Source organism: Brachypodium distachyon, chromosome 3 (genome assembly GCF_000005505.3).
Source record: "Brachypodium distachyon strain Bd21 chromosome 3, Brachypodium_distachyon_v3.0, whole genome shotgun sequence".
NCBI lineage: Eukaryota > Viridiplantae > Streptophyta > Magnoliopsida > Poales > Poaceae > Brachypodium > Brachypodium distachyon.
In genome coordinates this window covers 34,713,167-34,736,623 of record NC_016133.3, presented here as the reverse complement: position 1 = coordinate 34,736,623, position 23,457 = coordinate 34,713,167, and the positions used below count along the sequence as shown (strand labels likewise).

The following is a 23,457-nucleotide window of genomic DNA, read 5'->3' as shown; positions in this document are numbered from 1 at the left end:
GCAGAATGTAATTTTAGTGTTCTTTGATTAATATAAACGCCATTTTTCCTCAATTACTAGGTGATCATTTTCGCAACATGGAATGTGTATAGCCAGAAAAAAAACACACATCATCTCACAAAAAACCATACAATACCACTGTCCACTTTCGAAGCAAAGCAAACATTCGAACACATCATCAAAAGACGAAAATGAAGACGCATACGTGGCCGCCGAAACAAAGATCGACCAGAACTTGAATGAAATCCACCGCGCGTGCCGGTCGGTGGCCTTCTTCCTCTAGCCCCTCCACCGATCGAGATGAGCATCGGTCTTCTTGTCGTCGACGTCGCACTGCGGCAGGGTGGCGTAGTACGGCCCGACGTTGTAGACGACCTCGGTGGGGCAGACCTTGGACGGGCGGAACGGGCGCTGGCCGGACCTCCCGCCGTTGAAGTTGGTGAGCACGGAGCATCCCTTGTCCTCGGAGGCGACGAGGCGGACGAGGCACTCGGACGGGTCCAGCCGGCAGCCGGCGCCGCTGCCCGCGGGCTCGTACGGCACCTCCACGCTGAACACCCCCTCCTTGTTCGTCTCGTCCTTGCCGTAGAACGCCACCTTCCCCTTCTCCAGACACGTCACCGCCACCCCGCTACCTGCAGTAATCAATTGGCAGAGCACGCCAATCAGAAGAAAGTACGGGCTGGTGCTATAGCTAGGCTCGAGGTTCGACGGAGAGAAAAAAGGTTTGGGGAGGAACGTACCGGGGATGGGCTTGGCGTTGTAGGCGTAGGCGTTCCAGTTCTTGGTGCAGTCCTGGCACAGCACGGTGCCCGTGATGGTGAACTTGGACTGGCCGGCGCCGTAGTCCCGCCCCGCCTCGGCGCACGTAGCCGCCATCGCCAACGCGGCCACCAGCGCGAGCGCCGCCTGCTGCAGCATCGGTGATGATCTCTTCCACGCCATCGTCAACAGGCCAAAAGATCAATCAAACTGGTTAATTTCTGTTGCACGCTCGGCTCGATGACGGGGGATTAATGGGCCGGTACGGGGCTATAAATTGAGATCGACCGAGAGAGGCGATTTAACGTGGTGGTGCCCGGCCGGCCGGCCTCTCGCTCGTGGAATGTGGTACACGACGTGAGCCCCAGTCGGTTTTACTCTTCTCGCGGCGGCGGCCTTGGCGACCGACGTGCGCGCCATTTCCCGGCGTCGGTCAGCTCGTCGTGGAGGCCACACCAACAGATCGTCTCTGACGCGTGGACCCCGGAAACCGACCGTATCGGGCCCACATGTCAGTGGACTCTCGGGAACAAAGCAAGCCACGGAAAAAGAGAAAAGAGCACAACCGAGCTATGCTCGATCCACCAGCAATGGCTATGGGTCGATTCGAGGGGAAAGTTGAGCAGGGAATCGGAGCTGAAGCGGTGTTTGGATCGAGCGTGAATCCCTAGCTCGAATGCTGGATCGATCCACCCCTCCCTCTCCTCCCGCCATGAGAGACCCGAAGCCGAAGCCAGCCGGAGCTCAGCAGCAGCCGAACCACATCGACAAGTCGAGAAAGCACTGCAGCTGGCTGTGGCTGCTGTGGGCGTCTCTCTCCGCGTACCTCTTCATCCCGGCGCTCCGCCACTCCAGCTCCGACCAACCCCCGCGCCCCGCCGGCGCCGGCGTCCGGATCTACGTCTACGACCTCCCGCCGCGCTTCAACCGGGCCTGGGTGTCCGCCGACGCGCGATGCGGGCGCCACCTTTTCGCCGCCGAGGTGGCCGTGCACGAGGCGCTGCTCCGGCGGCACCTCCGGGCGCGCCCGGAGGAGGCCGACCTGTTCCTCGTGCCTGTCTACGTATCCTGCAACTTCTCCACACCCACGGGGCTCCCGTCGCTGAAGCACGCCCGCGGGCTGCTCGCCGAGGCCGTCGAGCTCGTGCGCCGGGACATGCCCTACTGGAACCGCTCCGCCGGGACCGACCACGTCTTCGTCGCGTCGCACGACTTCGGCGCTTGCTTCCATGCCATGGTGAGACCTGCTCGATCCAATCTACGGTTATGACTAGCTGTTGTTCCTTGCAGTTTCTGCTTAGTAAGACAATTGGTTCCTGATGCTGCCTCTGTTGAAGACAATTGGTTCCATCAAAATTCAAAATCACAGTGTAAACCATTCCTTCCAGGAATAGTCTCTGCAAAGAAAAAATTGGGGAAAGGATAAAATCTTGGATGTAGGAGTTGGTTGGTTGTGTCCTTTGATTCTTGCCAAGTTTAGAACCCAGTTGGTTCTGCAAAGATGAGGCACCAATTCAGCTAGTTCAGTTCTTGCTGACAGCTCAAGAAAGCAGTCCATGTCTTTCTTACTTGACCTGTTGACCATAAATATACTAAGGCACTCATGTTTGCTAATTGGTTAATCAATCAGGAGGATGTGGCGATTGCGGGCGGTATCCCAGAGTTCCTTAAGAGGTCGATCCTGCTGCAGACATTTGGTGTGCAGGGACGGCACACATGCCAGGAGGTGGAGCATGTGGTGATCCCGCCACACGTGCTGCCTGAGGTGGCTCGGGAGCTGCCGGAGCCAGAGAAGTCACATCGGGACATCTTTGCCTTCTTCCGCGGCAAGATGGAGGTCCATCCCAAGAACATGAGTGGCCGCTTCTATGGCAAGTAAGCATCCACTTATCGGGAACATTGCTTTACAAAATTCATGGACAAGCTATTGACTGTTTGCTTGATAGTCCGCTGGTCAAATATTCGGATCTCTGTTTTGTAGAAAAAAGATATCTGGTCTCAGAAGTTTGTAAATTGCACCAATGCATGTAGTTTTAAAACTTTGCATGTTATTAATTAGAACAAATATGTAAAGGTAAAACAAAGCTTTCTGACCAAACTAAAAGGTGGAAAATGAGGTTAATCATTCAGCTTTGACAACCTATACCCTGCATAAGCTCTACTAGCATATGCGATTCATCATGTTCAGATAACATTTTGGCTTGATTAATCACCGTCGCAATCTAACACTTCATTTTCATTTGCATCAGGAAGGTGAGGACCAAATTACTGCAGCTGTACGGACACAACCGGAAGTTCTATCTAAAGCGTAAACAGCATGACGGCTACCGGTTAGAGATGGCCCGCTCGCTATTTTGCCTCTGCCCGCTAGGGTGGGCGCCATGGAGCCCCCGGCTCGTGGAGTCGGTCCTCCTGGGCTGCATTCCTGTTATCATCGCTGATAACATACGCCTGCCGTTCCCTGGCGTCCTCCGGTGGCCAGACATCTCGCTGCAGGTGGCTGAGAGGGACATTGCCAACCTCGAGGCGATGCTCGACCACGTTGCATCGACCAACCTGACAACGATACAGGGAAACCTCTGGGACCCTGTGAAACGGAAAGCACTGGTTTTTAACCAGCCAATGGAGGAGGGAGATGCCACCTGGCAGGTGCTGAAGGAACTTGAGGCGAAGCTGGGACACTTGCGGCAGAAGGGGCGGATCAGCCCGCGGCTAGACAGGTGAAGTAACCGGGTTCAGAGACTCATACCATTTTCTTGTCAGAAGCTACAGGAAGTTCAGGTGATGTGGAGCATGCATCTCGAGCATCCTGGTTGCGGGGAAACTGACTGCCAAAGTTCAGTGGTGAAGCCAGGAATCAGAATTTTCTTGTCAGAAGCTACAGATGCTAAGGTATCACCATGAGAATGACATGTCAGAAAGCACATCTAACTCTGAATTTGAAGTATGAAGTAGCATAACCTTATGCATCAAAGGAGGGCATGCGGCATGGCCAGGCTGCCAAGATCTGTGCAGGAGCAAATACACCATTTTGTTCTCAGTGAAGGAAATGCTATATTCAGTACTTAGGTAATCAAGCTCTTTAATTTGCTTAATTCTTGTTCCTTGTTCCCGGGCCTGCCTCGCGGGGCGGCTCCCTTAACCTTTGCGTGTTGTCCTTGTGTTGCCGGGGACTCGCGCGCCTCACCCTTGACCGGACCAGGGACCCGGGACGGACCCGCAGTGCCGACCTGGGGTTAAGCGGTAGCGGCGAGCCACTCCACTTGCGGGATAACTACTCCAAGCCATGTCCTCCCGGGACGGACCCGGGAGCCACACGGGGAGCGCACTCCCCCCGCAAGCGTCCTCCTAACACTCCGGCCACGCGCAGGTTCCGGGGCCACACTTGGCGAAGCAGCGTTCAATTGCGTTCAGTTCTTGGAGGATTTCTCATTTAGGTGCCAGCACTTAGCTTTTCGTTCAGTCTTACGCTCGAAGCGTTCGCTGGAGGTGCACTCCTGGTTCGCCGCCCTTGCAAATGCCTGATAGAGGGATGCGGCGGGGACGCCGCGGCGGGATCGCCGTTGTCGTCGCACGGTGCTCCGACACCGGGGGCGTGCGGCCACGGCCCCCTTTTAGGTTCGGTAGGGGCGTCGAGGTTCGCCCCGGCGATCGCCGGCACAGCCGATGTGGCCCTGCGGGGCCGGCGAAATGATGTACTGAAAGTGCGCGCTAATCAAAGAACGGACACACACACGTTTTTACCCAGGTTCGGGCCACCCGGAGGTGTAAAGCCCTACGTCCTGACGTCCTGCTTGTCTGATCTGGTATTGGTTTAGAATCAAGCGTTTACAAGCTGCCGGGCAAGTTCCCGGGTATCCTCTTCCTTTGGCTAGATACTCCTTACTATTCTTTCCTAATGCTGGTGGCTAACCGAGAGCTGGTCGAACTCAGCCGAACCCTACTGTCTACTGGGATCAACCGCGAGTCCAACTGGACTGAACGAACCGAAACCGGACTCACTCCGAACCGAACTCAACTCACGCGGAACCCTTTGACCCTTGGCGAAGGTCCTCCTTTTATACTCAAGGGGATGCCACAGGCGCCACGGTGCATGAGCTACAAGTGTCGAGCGGGGAGGCATACAACTCCTCCCGGTGAGCTGGTGGCGTGCATGGATGCCACCTCCGCCGCTAGGGGTCTAAAACCCTAGAGTAGGATTGGACAGCCACTGTTCCCTTGATCGGACGGGTAACGCCCCGTCGGTCGGCTCATTTAATGAGCCGTGCACCTTACTCCTTGCCCCGATGGGGCCGTGCATCCTACGCCCGCCACGTGCCCGCGTGGCGCTGTTGACTTGGCTACTGGGCCCCACGCTTGAAGCGGGGGCATGCGCCCGGGAACCCCCTGTCCCGGCAAGTCGAACCCCGGGAAGCGCCCGGGCCCGACGCACCCGGGAACCTCCCCCGGGAAGCAGCTTCCCGGGAGGTGCCCAGGCGGGAATATTCCCCGAAGCGCCGCTAGCCCCTTCCGGGCTGGTAGCTTGCCGGGCTGCTCATAGACGCTGCCCGGGATGAAACCTTCCCGGGAACTCGGGAATGGGGCCCACGCGTCGCGCAGCGGTGGTACCCCGGGTGCCACTGGTGCGACAGTAGTCCCCGGGCGTGGGCCGGCATCGCCTGTTCCCGGAAGAGTCTTCCCCCTGGTCGGTTGCCGGGCTACGCCCTTAACCGACGTGTGGGCCCCGATCTGCCGCGGGCCCGCGTCCCTTCGCTACCCCGTGTACGGCGCCGTTACAAACGGAGTAGTGGGCGCGTGATTTCCGCCCTGACTCCCCTCCTAAATAGGGAAGTTAAGGCCACTCCGCGCATTACTCCCTATGATGAGGAGTTATCCCCCCGCACCCGTAGGGTACGGAACCGGCCGTTACCAAACGGCCGGGCGTTATGAAGCTATCACTGTTGCCAAAAGGGGAACAACACTCTGCCCCCATAGCCTTCGTCTCCATCCGCTTCCGCATCTCGCATCCCTGCGCTCCTGCTAGCTTTCGCCCTCGCTTTCCATGGCGTCCCCCACCACCAGAAAGGGGAAGGAGGTCCAGGTCTCGAAGAAGGCCGCAACAAGCAAGAGCGAGGCGGCAATCAAGGCGGCCGCCGCCAAGGACCAGAAGAGGCGGGAGATGCGGGCCACAGTCACCTTCTTCCGCCCCGGCTATAACGGCGAGGCGCTGGGGAAGCTCCGGCATGCCGTCGCCTCCGATTTCAACGAGCATGGGGAGACGCGGATCTTCCCGGCGGGTGTCGAGCACCAAGATAACGACTTCTGGGTGTTCGCGCGCTTCGTCCTCTGCGGCCTGGTGCCGCCCTTCTCCCTATTCTTCCACGCACTGATGGAGTCCTACCAGTTGCGGGTGGCGCAGCTCCACCCCACGTCGCTATTCCTCCTCGCCACCTTCCAGTTCTTCTGCGAGGCGTTCGTGGGGGTGATGCCGTCGGTGGGGCTCTTCCGCCACTACTTCTACCCCCGCATTGACAACGCGAAGGCGATGTCGTCGGGGGTGGTATTCCGCGCCCGTGACCAGATGAAGTCCAAGTTCATCGTCCAGTCGGAGAAAAAGATCGAAAAGGAGTGGCGGAGCGATTGGTGCTGGGTCCGAGTGGAGGACCCCCAGGAGTTCATCCAGTCGCCGACGGAACTGCCGCAACCCCAGAACGGCTGGCAGGATAGGTACCACCGCGACGCCGACCTCCTCCCCATCGTGGAGAAGATCAAGGCGCTGCGGCTAGTGGGGCTCACCGATGTGGACGTGGCACGCACCTTCATCCATTGGCGCATAGCCCCGCTGCAGCTACGCTCCCGGCCCGCGTGGATGTACACGGGTCCCGGGGACAGGACACGCCTCCAGCAGGACGGCGTGGACTTGGAGACCCTCCGGACATGGGTGAGGGGAATCTCCGGCGAGGTCTTCCAATCAACGGAGTTCCCGCCGGGGGTTTCCTCTCTTCACGGCGGCATCAAGGCGCTCAGCGACATCGTCGGCTCCTTCCCGGCCTGCAACGAGTGGGGGTTGATGGACGACACCCCCACCCGGGTCCCGCACGCTCTCCCGCAAGCACCTCGCGAGAAGCAGGTGCTCGAGGAGAGCGGGGGCGGATCCGAGCCCAGCTGGCCCTCCCTCTAGTCGCTGGACGACGAGGCGGGCTAGGCGGCTGCGTCCCCGGAGGTTGTCGCTGTGGACGATGACGACGAAAGCAGCGACCGCAGCAGCCGCAGCCATCTCCTCAACGGCAACGTCCGCCCCGGCAACGGCCACCAACCTCGCGGCGGCGACCGCTTCAGGGGTGCCCGTCGGCACCTCGACGGCACCCGCGGCAACAGGGGCCGCGAGTGTCCCGGCGACGGCCTCCGCCTCAGTGGCAGCTAGTCCCGGGGTGACCGCCGGTACTCCGGCAGCACCTGCGCCTGCAGGGGTCGCCGGTGCCCCGGCAATGGCCTTCGCCCCGATAGCGGGGGCCTCCGCGAGTTCGGCTCCCGGCACCGCGGCGGCATCACCGTCGACACCCGGGGCTCTCCGGGTTACGACGACCCCGCGGGCGGCCACGGCGCCACCCGCTCGGGGGTCTTCCGGGGTTTCGCGCTCCGGCGTAACCCCCCAAAGTCCTCCTCGCCGGCGGGTGCCAGCAAGAGGGCGAGGAGCGATTCCCCGCCCGGTACACCAAGCAAGAAGGCGCGCGCCGATACCAGCGGCGTCGCCGACCCTACCGCCGCAGGGGTCGGCTGCGACACGGGCGTGCCCCTTGGCGACCCAGCCCCAATAGAGGCAGGGCCGGCAGCCGGTATGTCTCCGTCGCTCCTCTGCAACTGCAATTTCTGTTAGCTAAACTCATGAGCGTACCTTTGCTTTTTCTTTTTCAATGAGCGGCAGCTCGCCCGTGGCAAGCCTCTTGGACGTTCCAGCCGGCGCAGGCGAGGCAGGGGAGGCTCCCCTGGCAAGCCCAACGGCCGCGCAAGGTAACCATCCTGGTCACCCTTGTCCGTCTTTGATAGCTCCATCACTCGCCGATCCTCACGCTTCTCATTGTTGCAGGCACAAGTGCGCCCATATCTGGAACAGGCACGACTATGGTCGATCTTGACCCGGTCGCCGAGGTCGTGGGGGCGGAGGTGGAGCCGGAACCGGCTCTTACGTCTAGCCCTGCTGCGGCGGAGACAGCGGCAACAGTGGACACCGCCGCTGTCGTGACAGCGGCCGGCGACGCGCCCGCAGCTGCGGAAGCGACTGGCGCGGGCTCACCTGCCGCCCAGCAGGGGGCAGCCCCCGCCGGGAGCAGGGAGGCTTCTCCAGCCCCGGGGTCCCTGGGCGCAAGCGCAAGGAAGTTGCCGAGGAAGGACAGCAAGACCCCCGGAGCAGGTTGTCGACCCCGCACACAGCCCCACATCGGCGGCAGGGGCTTCATCGTCCTCGGCGGCTCTCCCCGGCACCGACCTCGGCACCGTCACCGGGGTCGCTTGGAACCCCCTCACCTGGGATCCGAGCATCTTCGAGCGGGGGCACCGGTTCCTGGACGCCGTTAGGGACCAACAACAGGCCTTCGTCACCTTCTTCAACGAGGTGATGGAGCACCACACCGCCGCCAAGAATCAACTCGGCGAGGTGCGGGAGGCCGTGGAGAGAGAGCGGCGAGAACTGTCCCGGCTGCGCGAGGAGACGCGCCTCGCCGAGGAGGAGGCGCGGCTGGCCCGGCAAGCCCAGGAGGACGCCCGGGAGCCGGTGGTCCGGAGGCTGAGCTCCATCGGCAACTGGAGGCCCAGCGCATGGAGCTTCAAGGGAAGCTTGACTCTATGTCGGCCACCCTTGAGGCGACCAGGAAGGAGCACGCCGAGGTGGTCGCGGCGGCCCAGGCCCGGCTGGACGAGAAAAGCGTCCTGATCGCCAACTACCGCGGCGAAATCCAAGGCCTTCGCGTCATGCTGGAGGTGCAAGTCAAGGCCACCGAAGATGCGGTGGGAGTGGCGGCCTGGCACGAGACCGAGCTCAACTCCGCCAAGGACAGAGCGGCCAGACTTGAGACCGAGCTGGCCACCGTCCCGGAGGAGCTTGCTAAGGCCGGCAACGAGATCGTGGCGAAGACCGCGGAGCTCGCGGCGATGGAAGGCAACGTCCGCAAGGCCAAGAAGGCCGCGCATGACGCCCGACTCCATCATGGCACACTGATCGGGCAGCGGCAGATCGAGACGGAGAAGCTGCTGAAGGTCAGCCAGTCGCTGCGCGACTTGCTGCCCAAGTTCGAGCTGCAGGCGGCGGAAGTGGACGGGACAGATGTTACGACACTGATCCCCTTCTTCCCCGATCTGGTGGGAAAGCTCGTCGGCGTAGAACGCTTATGGCATGCACTACCACCGTGCCTCTGCGACGCCCCTCGGGGCGGGCTCGATGGGGTGATGCGGTAGGGGCGCGATGGCAGCGCACCTGTCAGTGCTAAGCACTGATGGGATGCACCATCATCGCGCCTCCGTGGCACCACCCGCCTTAACGGCCCCTCGCCCGGCTTCGCTCTGAGCCGTTCCGTGGCTGGGGCGCGCCTTTTATAGGCGCAGGAGGGGGGTTTGCCATCACGCGCGACGGACCTGCGCAGTACCCGTGGCATGTGTACTAGGCAACTGTGGCACACGTGGCGGCGCCTTCCCGAGTCAGAAGCCTCGGAGTGCGGTGAGCCTCTTGTGTTGCGGTCATCCCGCACCACAAGGACCCGGTGCATGGTGCGACCCGTGGGCAGTCCACGGGCATCACAGCGCATGAGATTCCACCTTTTCCTGCAGGTTAGATTCTTACCAGACCCGAGGTGCTGCAATTTTTTTCGAAATTCACGAAAATACACAAAGCAACACAGACAAACTCCTCCTGCCTCCCAGCCCCTGGACACAAAGGGGTCGATGCCAAACTTGGATGTGACCATTTCATTTCCCAGGCGCAGCGACTGCGCAGTGCACGTTGCGGGGAGCCCGGCAACGGCACGTCCAGTGATGCTCGTTGCGGGAGGCCCGGCAACCGCATGTCCAGTGGTGCGCGTTGCGGGAGGCCCGGCAACCGCATGTCCAGTGATGCGCGTTGCGGGAGGCCCGGCAACTGCATGCCCCGTGCCGGAACAATCCGGCAACGGGTTTATGTTTTCGAGGCTCCAACAGCCCCCTGCTCACAACCAAGTATGGAAAGACACCTTTGTGCACTTAAAGCAGGAGATAGAAGAGGGAGAAACATGCAAATAAACAAGGCAAATTCAAAGCTCAGGGGCGAAACACTTATCTTTATTCACAATAACTAGTGGTTTACACGCGGGGGCTGCCCGGCTACACTAGTTCGAGAGGTATGCATCGGCGGCATCACCTGAGGGGCGGGCTCCGCCGCTTCACGGGTAGAACTTGCGCAAGTGCTCAATATTCCAGCTATTGGGCACCGGCAAGCCATCTTCGGTTTCTAGTCGGACGGCCCCCGGCCTGGTCACTTGCACTACCCGGAAGGGGCCCTCCCATTTCGGAGTCAACTTGTTCCCGGCCTTCGTTCCTTGTATCCGGCGCAGGACAAGGTCTCTGTTCTCGAGCCCCCGGGGACGGACTCGCCTGTCGTGATAACGACGGAGTCCCTGCTGGTAGCGCGTGGCTAACACAGCAGCCCGGCATCGAAGCTCTTCGATGAAGTTTAGATCGTCAACCCTTCGCTTGTGTTGGCTGGTGTCGCCGTACGCGCGTACCCGGGGAGATCCGTGCTTGAGCTCGAGGGGCAGCACCGCTTCTGCCCCGTAGACAAGGGCGAAAGGAGTTTCGCTCGTTGCCCGACTAGGTGTGGTCCGGATGGACCACAGCACGGGCTGGAGTTCTTCGACCCAGTGTTTCCCGTGGCCTTTGAGCTTGTCAAAGGTTCTCGTCTTGAGGCCCCGCAGCACCTCTGCGTTGGCTCGCTCCGCTTGTCCGTTGCTCCTCGGGTGAGCAACGGACGCGAAGCGCAGCTTAGTGCCCATGTCTTCGCAATAGGCTTAAAACGCCGCGCTCGTGAACTGTGCGCCGTTGTCGGTGATGATGCTGTTAGGCACACCAAACCGGCACACAATGCCTCTGAAGAACTTGATGGCCGCCTGGGCGGTCACCTTCCGCACTGGTTCCACCGCTACCCACTTGGAGAACTTGTTGATGGCCACGAACAAATATTCGTAATTGCCAACCGCCCTCGGTAGCTTGCTGACGATGTCGAGCCCCCAGACCGCGAACGGCCATGAGGACGGGATGACATGTAGGGCCTGCGCCGGCTGGTTGCTCTTTTTCGAATGGAACTGGCACGCCTCGCACGTCCTCACCAGCCGCTCCGTGTCAGCCAGGGCCGTGGGCCAGTAGAAGCCATGCCGAAATGCCTTGCCGGCTAAAGCCCGGGAGGCCACATGGTGTGAACATGTGCCTCGGTGTATGTCTTCCAACAGTGTGCGCCCTTCATCCTGCGGCATGCAGATAAGCTTGACACCGTTCGCACGCCTGCAGTAGAGGTTCCCATCCACCACAGTGTACATCTTGGCTTGCCACGCTAGTCGCTCGGTGGCGACGTCATCTTCCGGGAGAGCTTCCCCTTTCAAGTAGCGGGTGATCTCTTCCGCCCAGGGGGGAATCTCCTTGCCAACGCATGCCGCTATATCGGCGGCATGGACCCCCGCTGCTGCAGGGGTTCCTTCGGTTGCCGAAGGGGCGTCCCCGGCAGCCGGCTGGGGGGCGACTGAAGGAGCCGCTTGCTTCTAACAGAACACCCCCGCCGGAGGCTTCCGGCGCTCTGCTGCCATTTTGGCCAGCTCGTCAGCAGCGAAGTTATCCTTCCGCCTGACGTGCTCGAAGCGCAAACCTTTGAACTTTCGTTCTAGTTTGCGGACCTCCTCCATGTACGGTGCCATTTGAGGGCAGTCGTAGTCCATGTTCACCTGGTTGATCACGAGCTGGGAATCGCCGCGAATAACTAGGCGCTTAATGTCGAGGGCGACCGCCGCCCGTAACCCGGCGAGCAGGCCCTCGTACTCCACCGTGTTGTTGGTGGAGTTTGCGAAGTCGAGTTGGACAGCGAACCTCAACTGGTCCCCTGTCGGTGACTCGATGACGACTCCAGCGCCTGCTCCTTGAAGACTGAACGCACCGTCGAAGTAGAGGACCCAGTGGTCCTCGTCCAGCTTGCCGGGCAAGCTGGTCTCCGGTTCACTTTCTTCTACGCCTGTAGACGTCCATTCCACGACGAAGTCCGCCAAGGCCGTGCTCTTAATGCTTTTGGAGTTGGCGAAGTGGAGGTCGAACTCCGACAACTCCATCCTCCATTCGGCCACTCTTCCGGTGGCTTCACGGTTGGTGAGGGCCTGCTCAAGGCAGAACCCGGATACCACCGTAACGCGGTGTGCCGGAAAGTAGTGGCGCAGCTTGCGGGACGCAAGGAGAATCCCCAGAAGGAGCTTCTGCACTTGCGGGTACCTGGTCCGCGCGTCGCGCAATACCGTACTAACGAAGTACACAGGGCGCTGCAGCAACCGCTTCCGCGGTGCCGAGGTTGCTGACTCGGGGGTGGTCCCCGGGTCCGAGGCGGTTGCCGGGGGCCGCTCAGTCCCCTGCCCCGCGGCCCCAGTCCCCGGGACGTCTTCCTCTCTATCGGCAACCAGCACCGAGCTGACCACCTGGTCAGTCGCCGCTAGGTAGAGTACCGGCGGCTCGCCCGGCTTGGGAGCGATGAGGACGGGCGGCGACCTCAGGTACTGCTTGAATTCCCGGAACGCCACCTCGGCCTCGAGAGTCCAGTCGACTGGACCCTTCTTCTTCATCATCCTGAAGAAAGGCAGGGCACGCTCGCCCAGCCTGGAGATGAAACGTCCCAGCGCGGCAACACAGCTATTGAGACGCTGGACAATATTTACCTCGCGGGGGGCCTCCATCTTCTCGATGGCTTCTATCTTGACCGGGTTGGCCTGTATCCCCTTGTGCGAAGCCAAGAAGCCCAGAAGCTGCCCGGAGTTGACACCGAAGGTGCACTTATCGGGGTTCAGCTTGAGCTTGATCCTGCGGAGGTTGTCAAACGTCTCCTGCAGGTCATCAATCAGCGAGTCCCCATGCTTCGATTTGATGACGATGTCGTCCATGTAGGCCTCCGCGTTGCGGCCTAGCTGGGGCTCCAAACATTCGCGCAGGGCACGCTGAAATGTGGAGCCCGCGTTTTTCAACCCGAAAGGCATGCATGTATAACAATAACAGCCAACCGGGGTGATAAACGCTGTCTTTTCCTCATCCTCGACCACCATCTTGATTTGATGGTGACCGGAGAAGGCATCCAAAAAACTCAGCAAGTCACAACCAGCGGTAGAATCAACTATTTGATCGATACGGGGTACAGGGAAGGGATCCTTGGGGCATGCGTGATTAAGATCAGTAAAATCTACACACATGCGAAGCTTATTCCTTACTTTAGGCACTACTACAGGGTTAGCCAGCCAAGTAGGGTACAGAACTTCCCTGATTGCCCCGGCAGCCTTGAGCTTGTCCACCTCTTACTTGATGAAATCTTTACGCTCTTGTGCTTGCCGCCGGATCTTCTGCCTGACGGGGTGCGCATCCGGGCGCACCACGAGCCGATGCTCAATCACCTCCCTGGGGACTCCGGGAAGGTCCGACGGTTCCCAACCGAACACGTCGGTATTATCCCGGAGGAAGGTGATGAGGGCGCTTTCCTATTCGGCAGTAAGGTTCGCACCGACGGTAACGGTGCGCTCCTTGACTTGGAGGGGCAACTTCTTTACCTTTGCGGCCTCCTCTCGGAGCCCCTGCCCCTTGTCGGAGCGCGAGCTCGAGCCTGCGCCTCCCCCGGCAAGCTCTTGCGGGGTAGCACGGGCCTTCTTCGTTGCCGGCGCATCGCCCGGCAAGACGTCGTCCCCGGCAGCATCTTCGTTGCCGACGTCAGCTGCGGCAACGGCTCGGACGACTTCGCCGACGCACCAGGTCGCGTCCTTGAGGTCGCACCTGATGGAGAGGACTCCATAGACGGACGGCATCTTCATCACGCCATAGGCGCAATGCGTGGCCGCCATGAACTTGATCCCGTTGTAGGGCAACAGGGTATGCGCCACGTCGAACACTATGTGTTCGGTCCTGAACGCTTCCCGGGACCCGAAGGTGACCGGCAGCGTGATGCGTCCCAGCGGGCGCACGATCCCGGGGTTCATCCCCCGGAACGGGTCGGTGGGCTTCAGCTGCTCCACCGGCAGCTGGAGCTTTTCCACCAGCCTGGCGGACATGAGGTTAAGCCCCGCCCCGTTGCCCACCAGCACCTTGGTCACCGTCATATTGCTAATGATCGGTGCGACCAGGAAGGGTATTACCACTGAACCCAACTGTCGTGCTGGGTGATCGTCAGCGCTGAAGGTGATCGGCACGTGCGACCACCTCTGCGGTTGTTGCGGCTCCGCATCCGGCAACAGCGCACACACGTCGCGCGTGAGACGTTTCACCGTGGCGTGGGATGAGAGAGCGTAAGCTCCCCATGAATGCAGGTGACGCCGCGAGGCTCCTGGAAGCCCGGCTCGTCGCCGCCAGTACAGTCAGACTCGCGCTGCTCCTCAGCGCGTGCCCTGTCGCGTCCCCGGGGTGGGCGTTCCGGCCCAGCGTGGGGCTGACCGCGGCCCCCTTGGGGTTCGACCCTGCTGGCACCGCCGCCGGCAGGCCTCGGCCTCGCCCTGGGGTCGTTCGGGCAGTCTCGGGAGAGATGCCCGATGTCGCCACAGTTGAAGCAGGAGCCGCCGGCGCGGCGCTCCTCATGGCCCTGCTCCCGCCGCTGCTTGATCCCCTGCAGAACGCGGCAGTTCTGCGCGTCGCGGGTGGAGTTGCTGTGGATGGGGCAGCAGGGCACGTCGCCCTGCTTCCCGCTGGACCCGCCACCCGGCGAGGCCTTCTTCGCGGGTCTCGCGGCAGGAGCCCCCGAGTCCGCAGCGAGAACTTGCTTCCCGCTGCGCTTGCGGGTATCCTTCTTCTGCTAGCCCTCGCCAGGGCTCGCGGCAGCCTTAGCTGCCTAGCGCCCTTCCTCGGCCATGGCGCACTTGTGTGCCAAGGCGTACAGGTCCTGCGTCGTCCGGATCCGGTGCGTGCTCAGCTTCTCGCACATCTTGGGATCGCGAACGTTGATGGCGAAGGTGTTGATGATGGCGGCCGCCTCCGCCTTTGGGATGGAATAGGAGAGGTGGAGAAGCGGTTGACGAAGGCCCGCAACGTCTTTCCCGGCTTCTGCACGATAGTGTGCAGCTCCGCCATGGTTCCCGGGCGCTTATAGCCGCCCTGGAATGCGCTCACGAACTGCTCGCGCAGGTCCGCCCAAGTGGCGATGGACCCGGCGGGCAGGTTGGGCAGCCAGGTTCGCGCTGATCCTTTCAGGACAATCGGGAACCAGTTTACCCTGACCTTGTCGTCGGCGCTGATGGCATGCATGCCCAACGTGTAGGTCAGGAGGAAATCCTTGGGGTTGGCGGTCCCGTCGTACGTACCAAGCGCGGGCGCTCGGAACTTACGGGGCCACGTCACCCGCCGCAGCTCGCGGGCTGGTGCAACCGTCCTCGGGGCCCATGGGAGCGTCTTCCTGCTCCCGTGGGCGCTGACGCTCTACCTCGCGCCTGCGCCAGCGCTCCAAGCACGGACGCAAATCCTCCTGCTGGCGGGCATTCAAGATGCCGCGCGCATCGCCCCTCGGAACGGTGGGCGATGAGTTTGAGGACCGCTCCGGGCCCCCATTTCCTTGGCCTCCCTGCGGAGGGGGAGGATTCTCCCCCTGTCGCGAGGCGGGTGGCGCGTCCCCGCGCTCCGGGTTCTGCCCGTGGCCGGAGCCTACCGGGGCGCCCTCGCCTTGCGGTTGCTGGGCGGCCAGGGTGAGAAGCGCTTCCAACTCCTCGCCCCACGTCTGGTGCGCCGGCGTGCCCTGCTGCGGCTCGTACCACACCATGACGCGCACGGCGATGATGGCTTCCGCCGGGGTTTGTGCGGGGGCAGCCGGTTTTCCCGAGCGACTGCTTCCCGCTCTGGCCCCGGACGCCTCCGGGTGCGCATGGTGCGAGCCCCCAGGGGTCGCCCGCGACGCGGTGTGCTCCTGGTGCCGCTGTCGCGGAGCATCCTCGGCCCGTGACTCAACCCGCTGCCCGGCGCGGGCGGCACCGTGCGTACTCGCGCGATTGGCCCCGGCACTGGAAGCAGCAGGTCCCCTCGGCCGATTGTCGGCAGACGGCCGAGGAGGCGGGGGAAGCAGCTGTGTTTGCTGCACCCTCGAGGGCTCGGGGTTCTCCTGAGCCCCCGACTCGGGTCGCATGTCATGCGACCGCGTGTGCGCCGCTGGGGCTTCATGCGGATCTATACGAGGATCACTAGCCCGCCTGGGGGGCATGGCGACTAGTTCCGTCGGCGAAGAAAGCGAGGCCGACGTTGATGTGAACGACGCCGCCGGCGACCACCGGCAGGCTCTTCTCCCGCGCCCCCTACCTGGCGCGCCCGTTCTCGTCGCACGGTGCTCCGACACCGGGGACGTGCGGCCACGGCCCCCTTTTAGGTTCGGTAGGGGCGTCGGGGTTCGCCCCGGCGATCGCCGGCACAGCCGATGTGGCCCTGCGGGGCCGGCGAAATGATGTACTGAAAGTGCGAGCTAATCAAAGAACGGACACACGCACGTTTTTACCCCGGTTCGGGCCACCCGGAGGTGTGAAACCCTACGTCCTGCTTGTCTGATCTGGTATTGGTTTAGAATCAAGCGTTTACAAGCTTCCGAGCAAGTTCCCGGGTATCCTCTTCCTTTGGCTAGATACTCCTTACTATTCTTTGCTAATTCTGGTGGCTAACCGAGAGCTGGTCGAACTCAGCAGAACCCTACTGTCTACTGGGATCAACCGCGAGTCCAACTGGACTGAACGAACCAAAACCGGACTCACTCCGAACCAAACTCAACTCACGTGGAACCCTTTGACCGTTGGCGAAGGTCCTCCCTTTATACTCAAGGGGATGCCACAGGCGCCACGGTGCATGAGCTACAAGTGTCGAGCGAGGAGGCATACAACTCCTCCCGGTGAGCTGGTGGTGCGCATGGTTGCCACCTCCGCCGCTAGGGGTCTAAAACCCTAGAGTAGGATTGGACAGCCATTGTTCCCTTGATCGGACGGGTAACGCCCCGTCGGTCGGCTCATTTAATGAGCCGTGCGCCTTACTCCTTGCCCCGGCGGGGCCGCGCATCCTACGCCCGCCATGCGCCCGCGTGGCGCTGTTGACCTGGCTACTGGGCCCCACGCTTGAAGCGGGGGCATGCGCCCGGGAACCCCCTATCCCGGCAAGTCGAACCCCGGGAAGCGCCCGGGTCCGACGCACCCGAGAACCTCCCCCGGGAAGCAGCTTCCCGGAAGGTGCCCAGGCAGGAATATTCTCCGAAGCGCCGCTAGCCCCTTCCGGGCTGGTAGCTTGCCGGGTTGCTCATAGACGCTGCCCGGGATGAAACCTTCCTGCGAACTCGGGAATGGGGCCCACGTGTCGCGCAGCGGTGGTACCCCGGGTGCCACTGGTGCGATAGCCGCCGGCGTTAAGCGCCGCCGCCGATGCTACCGCCGCGTCGCCGCGGCAACCCTCGCCCTTGGAAGAGCCTGTTCGGAGGGATGCGGCAGGGACGGCATGACTTCCTCAGCACCGCCGCTGATTGCAGGCGACGAGGACGTCACGGCGTCCCCACAGCAGCCCTTGCTGCTTGGAGAAAATCTGCCTAAGGGCCGCAGCAGGGACGCGGTGATGGGCCGGAACGAACGGCGAACGCTGGCACCGTCGCCATCACAATGTCCTTGCAACGACCCCCGCCTATAGAGGCGCCCTCTAGAGGGATGCGGCAGGGACACTATGGTAGTGCACCCGTCGGCGCTGAGCGTCGATGGCATGCACCACCACAGTGTCTCCGCGACAATGCCTGCTCCTTGCGGAGATACCCTCTGGAGGGATGCGGCAGGGGCACTGCGGTAGTGCACCCGTCGGCACCGGGTGCCGATGGAATGCACCACCACAGTGCCTCCGCGGCAGCCCTCGCCCCGGAGCCGCTCGCTAGTGGAGACGTGGCATGGGCACGGCGGCAGTGCACCCGTTGGCGCGGAGCGTTGATGGCATGCACTACCACCGTGTCTCTCCGATGCCCCTCGGAGTGGGCTCGGTGGGGCGATGTGGCAAGGGCGCGATGGCCGTGCACCCGTCGACGCTGGGCACGGATGGGATGCACCACCATCGCGCCTCCGCGGCACCGCCCGCCTTAACAGCCTCTTCCTTGGCTTCGCTCTGAGCCGTTCCATGGCTGGGGCGCACTTTCTATAGGCGCGGGGGAGGGCTTGCCACCGCGCGCGACGGATCAGCGCAGCACTCGTGGCACCCCTCCCCTTGAAGTGCAGTACAGTCTTCGCCACTCCGCATGCCAAGTTGTTGTGACACACGTGGCGGCGCCCTCCTGGGTCAAGAGCCTCGGAGTGCGGCGAGTCCCTTGTGGTGCGGTCGCTCCGCACCACAAGGCGCTGCTACATGCCGCGACCCGTGGGCGGCCCACGGGTATTACATTGCGCAAGATTCCACTTTTCCCTACAGATTAAATTCTTAACAGACCCGAGATTCTGCAAAAAATTTCGAAATCCACGAAAAACACAAAGCAACACGGGTAATCTCCTGCCTCCCAGCCCCCGGGCACGGAAGGGTCCATGCCAAACTTGGATGTGAGCATTTTACTTCTCAGACGCAACGACTGCGTGGTGCATATTGCGGGAAGCCCGACAACTGCATGTCCCATGATGCACGTTGCGGGAAACCTGGCAACTGCATGTCTTGTGATGCACGTTGCGGGAAGCCCGGCAACTGTATGTCCCGTGCCGGAGCGATCCAGCAACGGGTTTGTGTTTTCGAGGCTCCAGCAGCCCCTTGCTCACCACCAAGTATGGAAAGACACTTCCGTGCACCCAAAGCAAAAGCAGGAGACAGAAGAAGGAGGACAACGCAAATAAATGAGGCAATCTTAAAATTCAGGAAAGAAACACTTATCTTTATTCACAATAACCAGTGGTTTACACACGGGGGTTGCCCGGCTACACTAGTTCGAGAGGTATGCATCGGCGGCATCACCTGAGGGTCGGGCTCCGCTGCTTCACGGGTAGAACTTGCGCAAGTGCTCAATATTCCAGCTATTTTGCATCGGCAAGCCATCTTTGGTTTCCAGCCGGACAGCCCCCGGTCTGGTTACTTGTACTACTCGGAAGAGGCCCTCCCATTTCGGAGTCAACTTGTTCCCGGCCTTCGTTCCTTATATCCGGCGCAGGACAAGGTCTCCGTTCTCGAGCCCCCGGGGATGGACTCGCCTGTCGTGATAACGACGGAGTTCCTGCTGGTAGCGTGCGGCCCGCACAGCAGCCCGGCATCGAAGCTCTTCGATGAAGTTCGGATCGTTGACCCTTTGCGCGTGTTGGATGGAGTTGCCATACGCGCGTACTCGGGGAGATCCGTGCTTGAGCTCGAGGGGCAGCACCGCTTCTGCCCCGTAGACAAGGGCGAAAGGGGTTTCGCCCGTTGCCTGACTAGGTGTGGTCCTGATCGACCACAGCACGAGCTGGAGTTCTTCAACCCAGTTTTTCCCATGGCCTTTGAGCTTGTCAAAGGGTTCTCGTCTTGAGCACCCGCAGCACTTCTGCGTTGGCTCGCTCCGCCTGCCCGTTACTCCTTGGATGAGCAACGGACGCGAAGTGCAATTCGGTGCCACATGCCCTCGCAGTAGGCCTGGAACACTGCGCTTGTGAATTGCGTGCCGTTGTCGGTGATGATGTCCTTAGGCACACCAAACCGGCACACAATGTTCTTGAAAAACTTGATGGCCGCCTGGGCGGTCACCTTCCGCACTGGTTCCACTTTCACCCACTTGGAGAACTTGTCGATGGCCACGAATAGATATTCGTAACCGCCAACTGCTCTCGGTTGCTTGCCGACGATGTCCAGCCCCCAGACCGCGAACGGCCACGAGGAGGGGATGACATGTAGGGCCTGCGCTGGCTGGTTGCTCTTCTTCGAATGGAACTGGCACGCTTCGCATGTCTTCACCAGCCGCTCCGCATCGGCCAGGGCCGTGGGCCAGTAAAAACCGTGCCGAAACGCCTTGCCGGCCAGCGCCCGGGAGGCCACATGGTGGGAACATGTGCCTCGATGTATCTCTTCCAACAACGCGTGCCCTTCGTCTTGCGGCACGCAGATGAGCTTGACCCCATTTGCACGCCTGCGGTAGAGGTTTCCGTCCACCACGGCGTACATTTTGGCTTGCCGGGCCACTCGTTCTGCGGCGGCGTCTTCCGGGAGGGCCCCCTCCTTCAGGTAGCGAGCGATTTCCATCGCCCAGGGAGGGGTCTCCTTGCCAACGCATGCTGCTATGTCGGCGGGATGGACCCCTGCTGTTGCGGGGTTTCCTTCGGTTGCCGGAGGGGCTTCCCCGGCAACCGGCTTGGGGGCGACTGAAGGAGCCGCTTGCTTGTGGCAGAACAGCCCCGCCGGGGGCTTCCGGCGCTCTGCTGCCATCTTGGACAGCTCGTCAGCCGCGAAGTTGTCCTTCCGCTTGACGTGCTCAAACCGCAAACCTTGAACTTGCGTTCTAGCTTGCGGACTTCCTCCACATATGGTGCCATCTGCGGACAGTCGTATTCCTTGTTAACCTGGTTGATCCCGAGCTGGGAGTCCCCGCGAACGACCAGGCGCTTGATGTCGAGGGCGATTGCTGCCCGCAACCCGGCGAGCAAGCCTTCGTACTCCGCCTTGTTGTTGGTGGAGTTCGGGAAATCGAGTTGAACGGCGAACCTTAGTGGTCCCCCGTTGGTGACTCGATGACGACCCCGGCGCCAGCTCCTTGGAGATTGAGCGCGCCGTCGAAGTAGAAGACCCAGTGGCCTTCGTCCAGCTTGCCGGGCAGGCTGGTCTCCGGCTCCTCCTCTTCTACGTTCGTCGACGTCCACTCCGCGACGAAGTCCACCAGGGCCGCACTCTTGATGCTCTTGGAGTTGTCGAAGTGCAGACCGAACTCTGACAGCTCCATCCTCCATTCGGCCACCCTTCCGGTGGCTTCACGGTTGGTGAGGGCTCGCTCAAGGCAAAACCCCAACACCACCGTGACGCGGTGCGCCTGGAAGTAGTGGCGTAGCTTGTGGGACGCAAGGAGAATCCCCAAGAGGAGCTTCTGTACTTGCGGGTACCTCATTCGGGCGTCGCGCAACACCGTACTGACGAAGTACACCGGGTGCTGCACTAGCCGCTTGCGCGGTGCGGGAGTTGCCGGCTTGGGGGTGGTCCCCGGGTCCGAGGCGGTTGCTGGGGGGCCGTTCAGCCCCCTGCCCCGCAGCCTCAGTCCCCGGAGCGTCTTCCTCCCTCTCGGCAACCAGCACCAAGCTGACCACCTGGTCAGTCGCCACTAGGTAGAGTAGCAGCGGCTCGCCCGGTTTGGGGGCGACGAGGACGGGCGGCGACCTCAGGTACTGCTTGAGTTCCCGGAACGCCGCTTCGGCCTCGGGGGTCCAGTCAACCGGACCCTTTTTATCCATTACCTTGAAGAAAGGTAGGGTGCGTTCGCCCAGCCTTGAGATGAAGCGGCCCAACGCGGCAATGCAACTGTTGAGGCGCTGGACATCCTTCCCCTTGCGGGGAGCCTCCATCTTTTCGATAGCCTCTATCTTCTGCGGGTTGGCTTGTATCCCCCTGTGAGAAACCAAGAAATTCAGAAGCTGGCCCGAGTCCACACCAAAGGTGCACTTCTCAGGGTTCATCTTGAGTTTGATCCTACGGAGGTTGTCAAATGTGTCCCGCAGGTCATCAATCAGCGAGTCCCCACGCTTCGACTTGATGACGATGTCGTCCATGTAGGCCTCCACGTTTCGGCCTAGCTGGGGTCCCAAACACTCGTGCAACGCGCGTTGAAATGTTGAGTCCGCGTTCTTCAACCCGAAAGGCATGCACGTATAACAGTAGCAGCCAACCGGGGTGATGAACGTTGTTTTCTCTTCATCCTTGATCGCCATCTTAATTTGATGGTAGCCGGAAAAAGCATCTAGAAAACTCAACAAGTCACAACCAGCGGTGGAATCAACTATTTGATTAACGCGGGGTACAGGGAAAGGATCCTTGGGACATGCACGGTTTAGATCAGTAAAATCTACGCACATGCGAACCTTGTTCCCTGCTTTAGGCACTACTACAGGGTTAGCTAACCAAGTGGGTACAGAACTTCCCTGATAGCCTCGGAAGCCTTGAGCTTGTCCACTTCTTGCTTGATGAAATCCTTCCGTTCCTGCGCCTGCCGGCGGACCTTCTGCTTGACGGGGCGGGCGTCCGGGCGCACCGCGAGTCGATGCTCAATCACCTCCCTAGGGATTCCGGGAAGATCCGACGGCTCCCAAGCGAACACGTCGGCATTCTCCTTGAGGAAAGTGATGAGGGCGCTTTCCTATTCGGCAGTAAGGTTCGCACCGACGGTGACGGTGCGTTCCTTGTTGCCGGCTTGGAGGGGCATCTTCTTCACCTTGGTGGCCTCCTCCCGGAGCTTCTGGCCCTTGCCGTGGCACGAGCTCGAGCCTGCGCTTCCCCCGGCAAGCTCTTGCGGGGCAACACGGGCCTTCTTCGTTGCCGGGCCGTCGCCCGGCGAGCCTTCGTCTCCGGCAACGTCTTCGTCGCCGACGTCGGCTGCGGCGACGGCCCTGACGACCTCGCCGACCCACCAGGCTGCGTCCTTGAGATCACACCTGACGGAGAGGACGCCGTACACGGAAGGCATCTTCATCACGCCATAGGCGCAATGCGTAGCCGCCATGAACTTGATCAGACAGGCCAACCAAGGATCCCGTTGTAGGGTAACGGGGTGTACGTCGAACACGATGTGTTCGGTCCTGAACGCCTCCCGGGACCCGAAGGTCACCGGAAGCGTGATGCGCCCCAGAGGGCGCACGATCCCGGGGTTCACCCCCCAGAACGGGTCGGTGGGCTTCAACTGCTCTACCGGCAACTGGAGCTTCTCCACCAGCCTGGCGGACAGGAGGTTGAGCCCCGCTCCGTTGTCCACCAGAACCCTCGTCACCGTCATGTTGCTGATGATCGGTGAGACCACGAAGGGTATGATCCCGGAACCCAGCTGCCGCGCCGGGTGATAATCGGCGCTGAAGGTGATCGGCACGTGCGACCACCTCAGCGGCTGCTGCGGCTCCGCGTTCGGCAACAACACGCACACAACGCGGGTAAGGCGCTTCACCGCGGCGTGGGATGGGAGAGCGTAAACTCCCCCATGGATGCAGCCGATGCCGCGGGGCTCCTGGAAGCCCGGCTCGTCGCCGCCAGTGCAGTCGGACTCGCGCTGCTACTCAGCGCGAGCCCTGTCTCGTCCCCGGGGAGGGCGTTCCCTGCCAGCGTGGGCCTGGCCGCGTCCTCCCTAGGGTTCTTCCCCGCCGGCGCCGCCACCGGCGGGCCGCGGGCCTGCTCTGGGATCGTTCGGGCAATCTCGAGAGAGATGTCCGATGTCACCGCAGCTGAAGCAGGCACCGGCTGCTCGGCGCTCCTCGTGGCACTGTTCTCACCGTTGCTTGATCCCCTGCAGGATGCGGCAGTCCTGCGCGTCGTGGGTGGAGTTGGCGTGGATGGGGCAGCGGGGCGAGTCACCCTGCT

The 23,457-nt window shown here is 61.6% G+C and overlaps 2 protein-coding genes across 3 annotated transcripts; one reads left to right on the top strand and one right to left on the bottom strand.

The window, feature by feature from the left end:
• Positions 1-87: 87 nt before the first annotated feature.
• LOC100843367 (pistil-specific extensin-like protein) lies at positions 88-1,090 on the bottom strand. The gene is made up of 2 exons (XM_003571992.4): positions 744-1,090; positions 88-635 (listed from the first exon to the last, which is right to left on the bottom strand). Exons 1-2 carry the CDS (start codon positions 943-945, stop codon positions 280-282), a joined length of 558 nt encoding a protein of 185 aa, XP_003572040.1. The 5' UTR covers positions 946-1,090; the 3' UTR covers positions 88-279.
• A 201-nt stretch (positions 1,091-1,291) lies between these two features.
• LOC100843066 (probable glucuronosyltransferase Os03g0107900) lies at positions 1,292-3,857 on the top strand. Of its 2 annotated transcripts, XM_024462643.1 has the most exons (4): positions 1,292-1,999; positions 2,393-2,637; positions 3,012-3,514; positions 3,548-3,857. In XM_024462643.1, exons 1-3 carry the CDS (start codon positions 1,439-1,441, stop codon positions 3,484-3,486), a joined length of 1,281 nt encoding a protein of 426 aa, XP_024318411.1. In that variant the 5' UTR covers positions 1,292-1,438; the 3' UTR covers positions 3,487-3,514; positions 3,548-3,857. The 2 variants fall into 2 exon arrangements, with proteins under 2 accessions (XP_024318411.1, XP_010234973.1); XM_010236671.2 differs by having other exon boundaries at positions 3,012-3,857.
• The last annotated feature ends 19,600 nt before the right edge of the window (positions 3,858-23,457 follow it).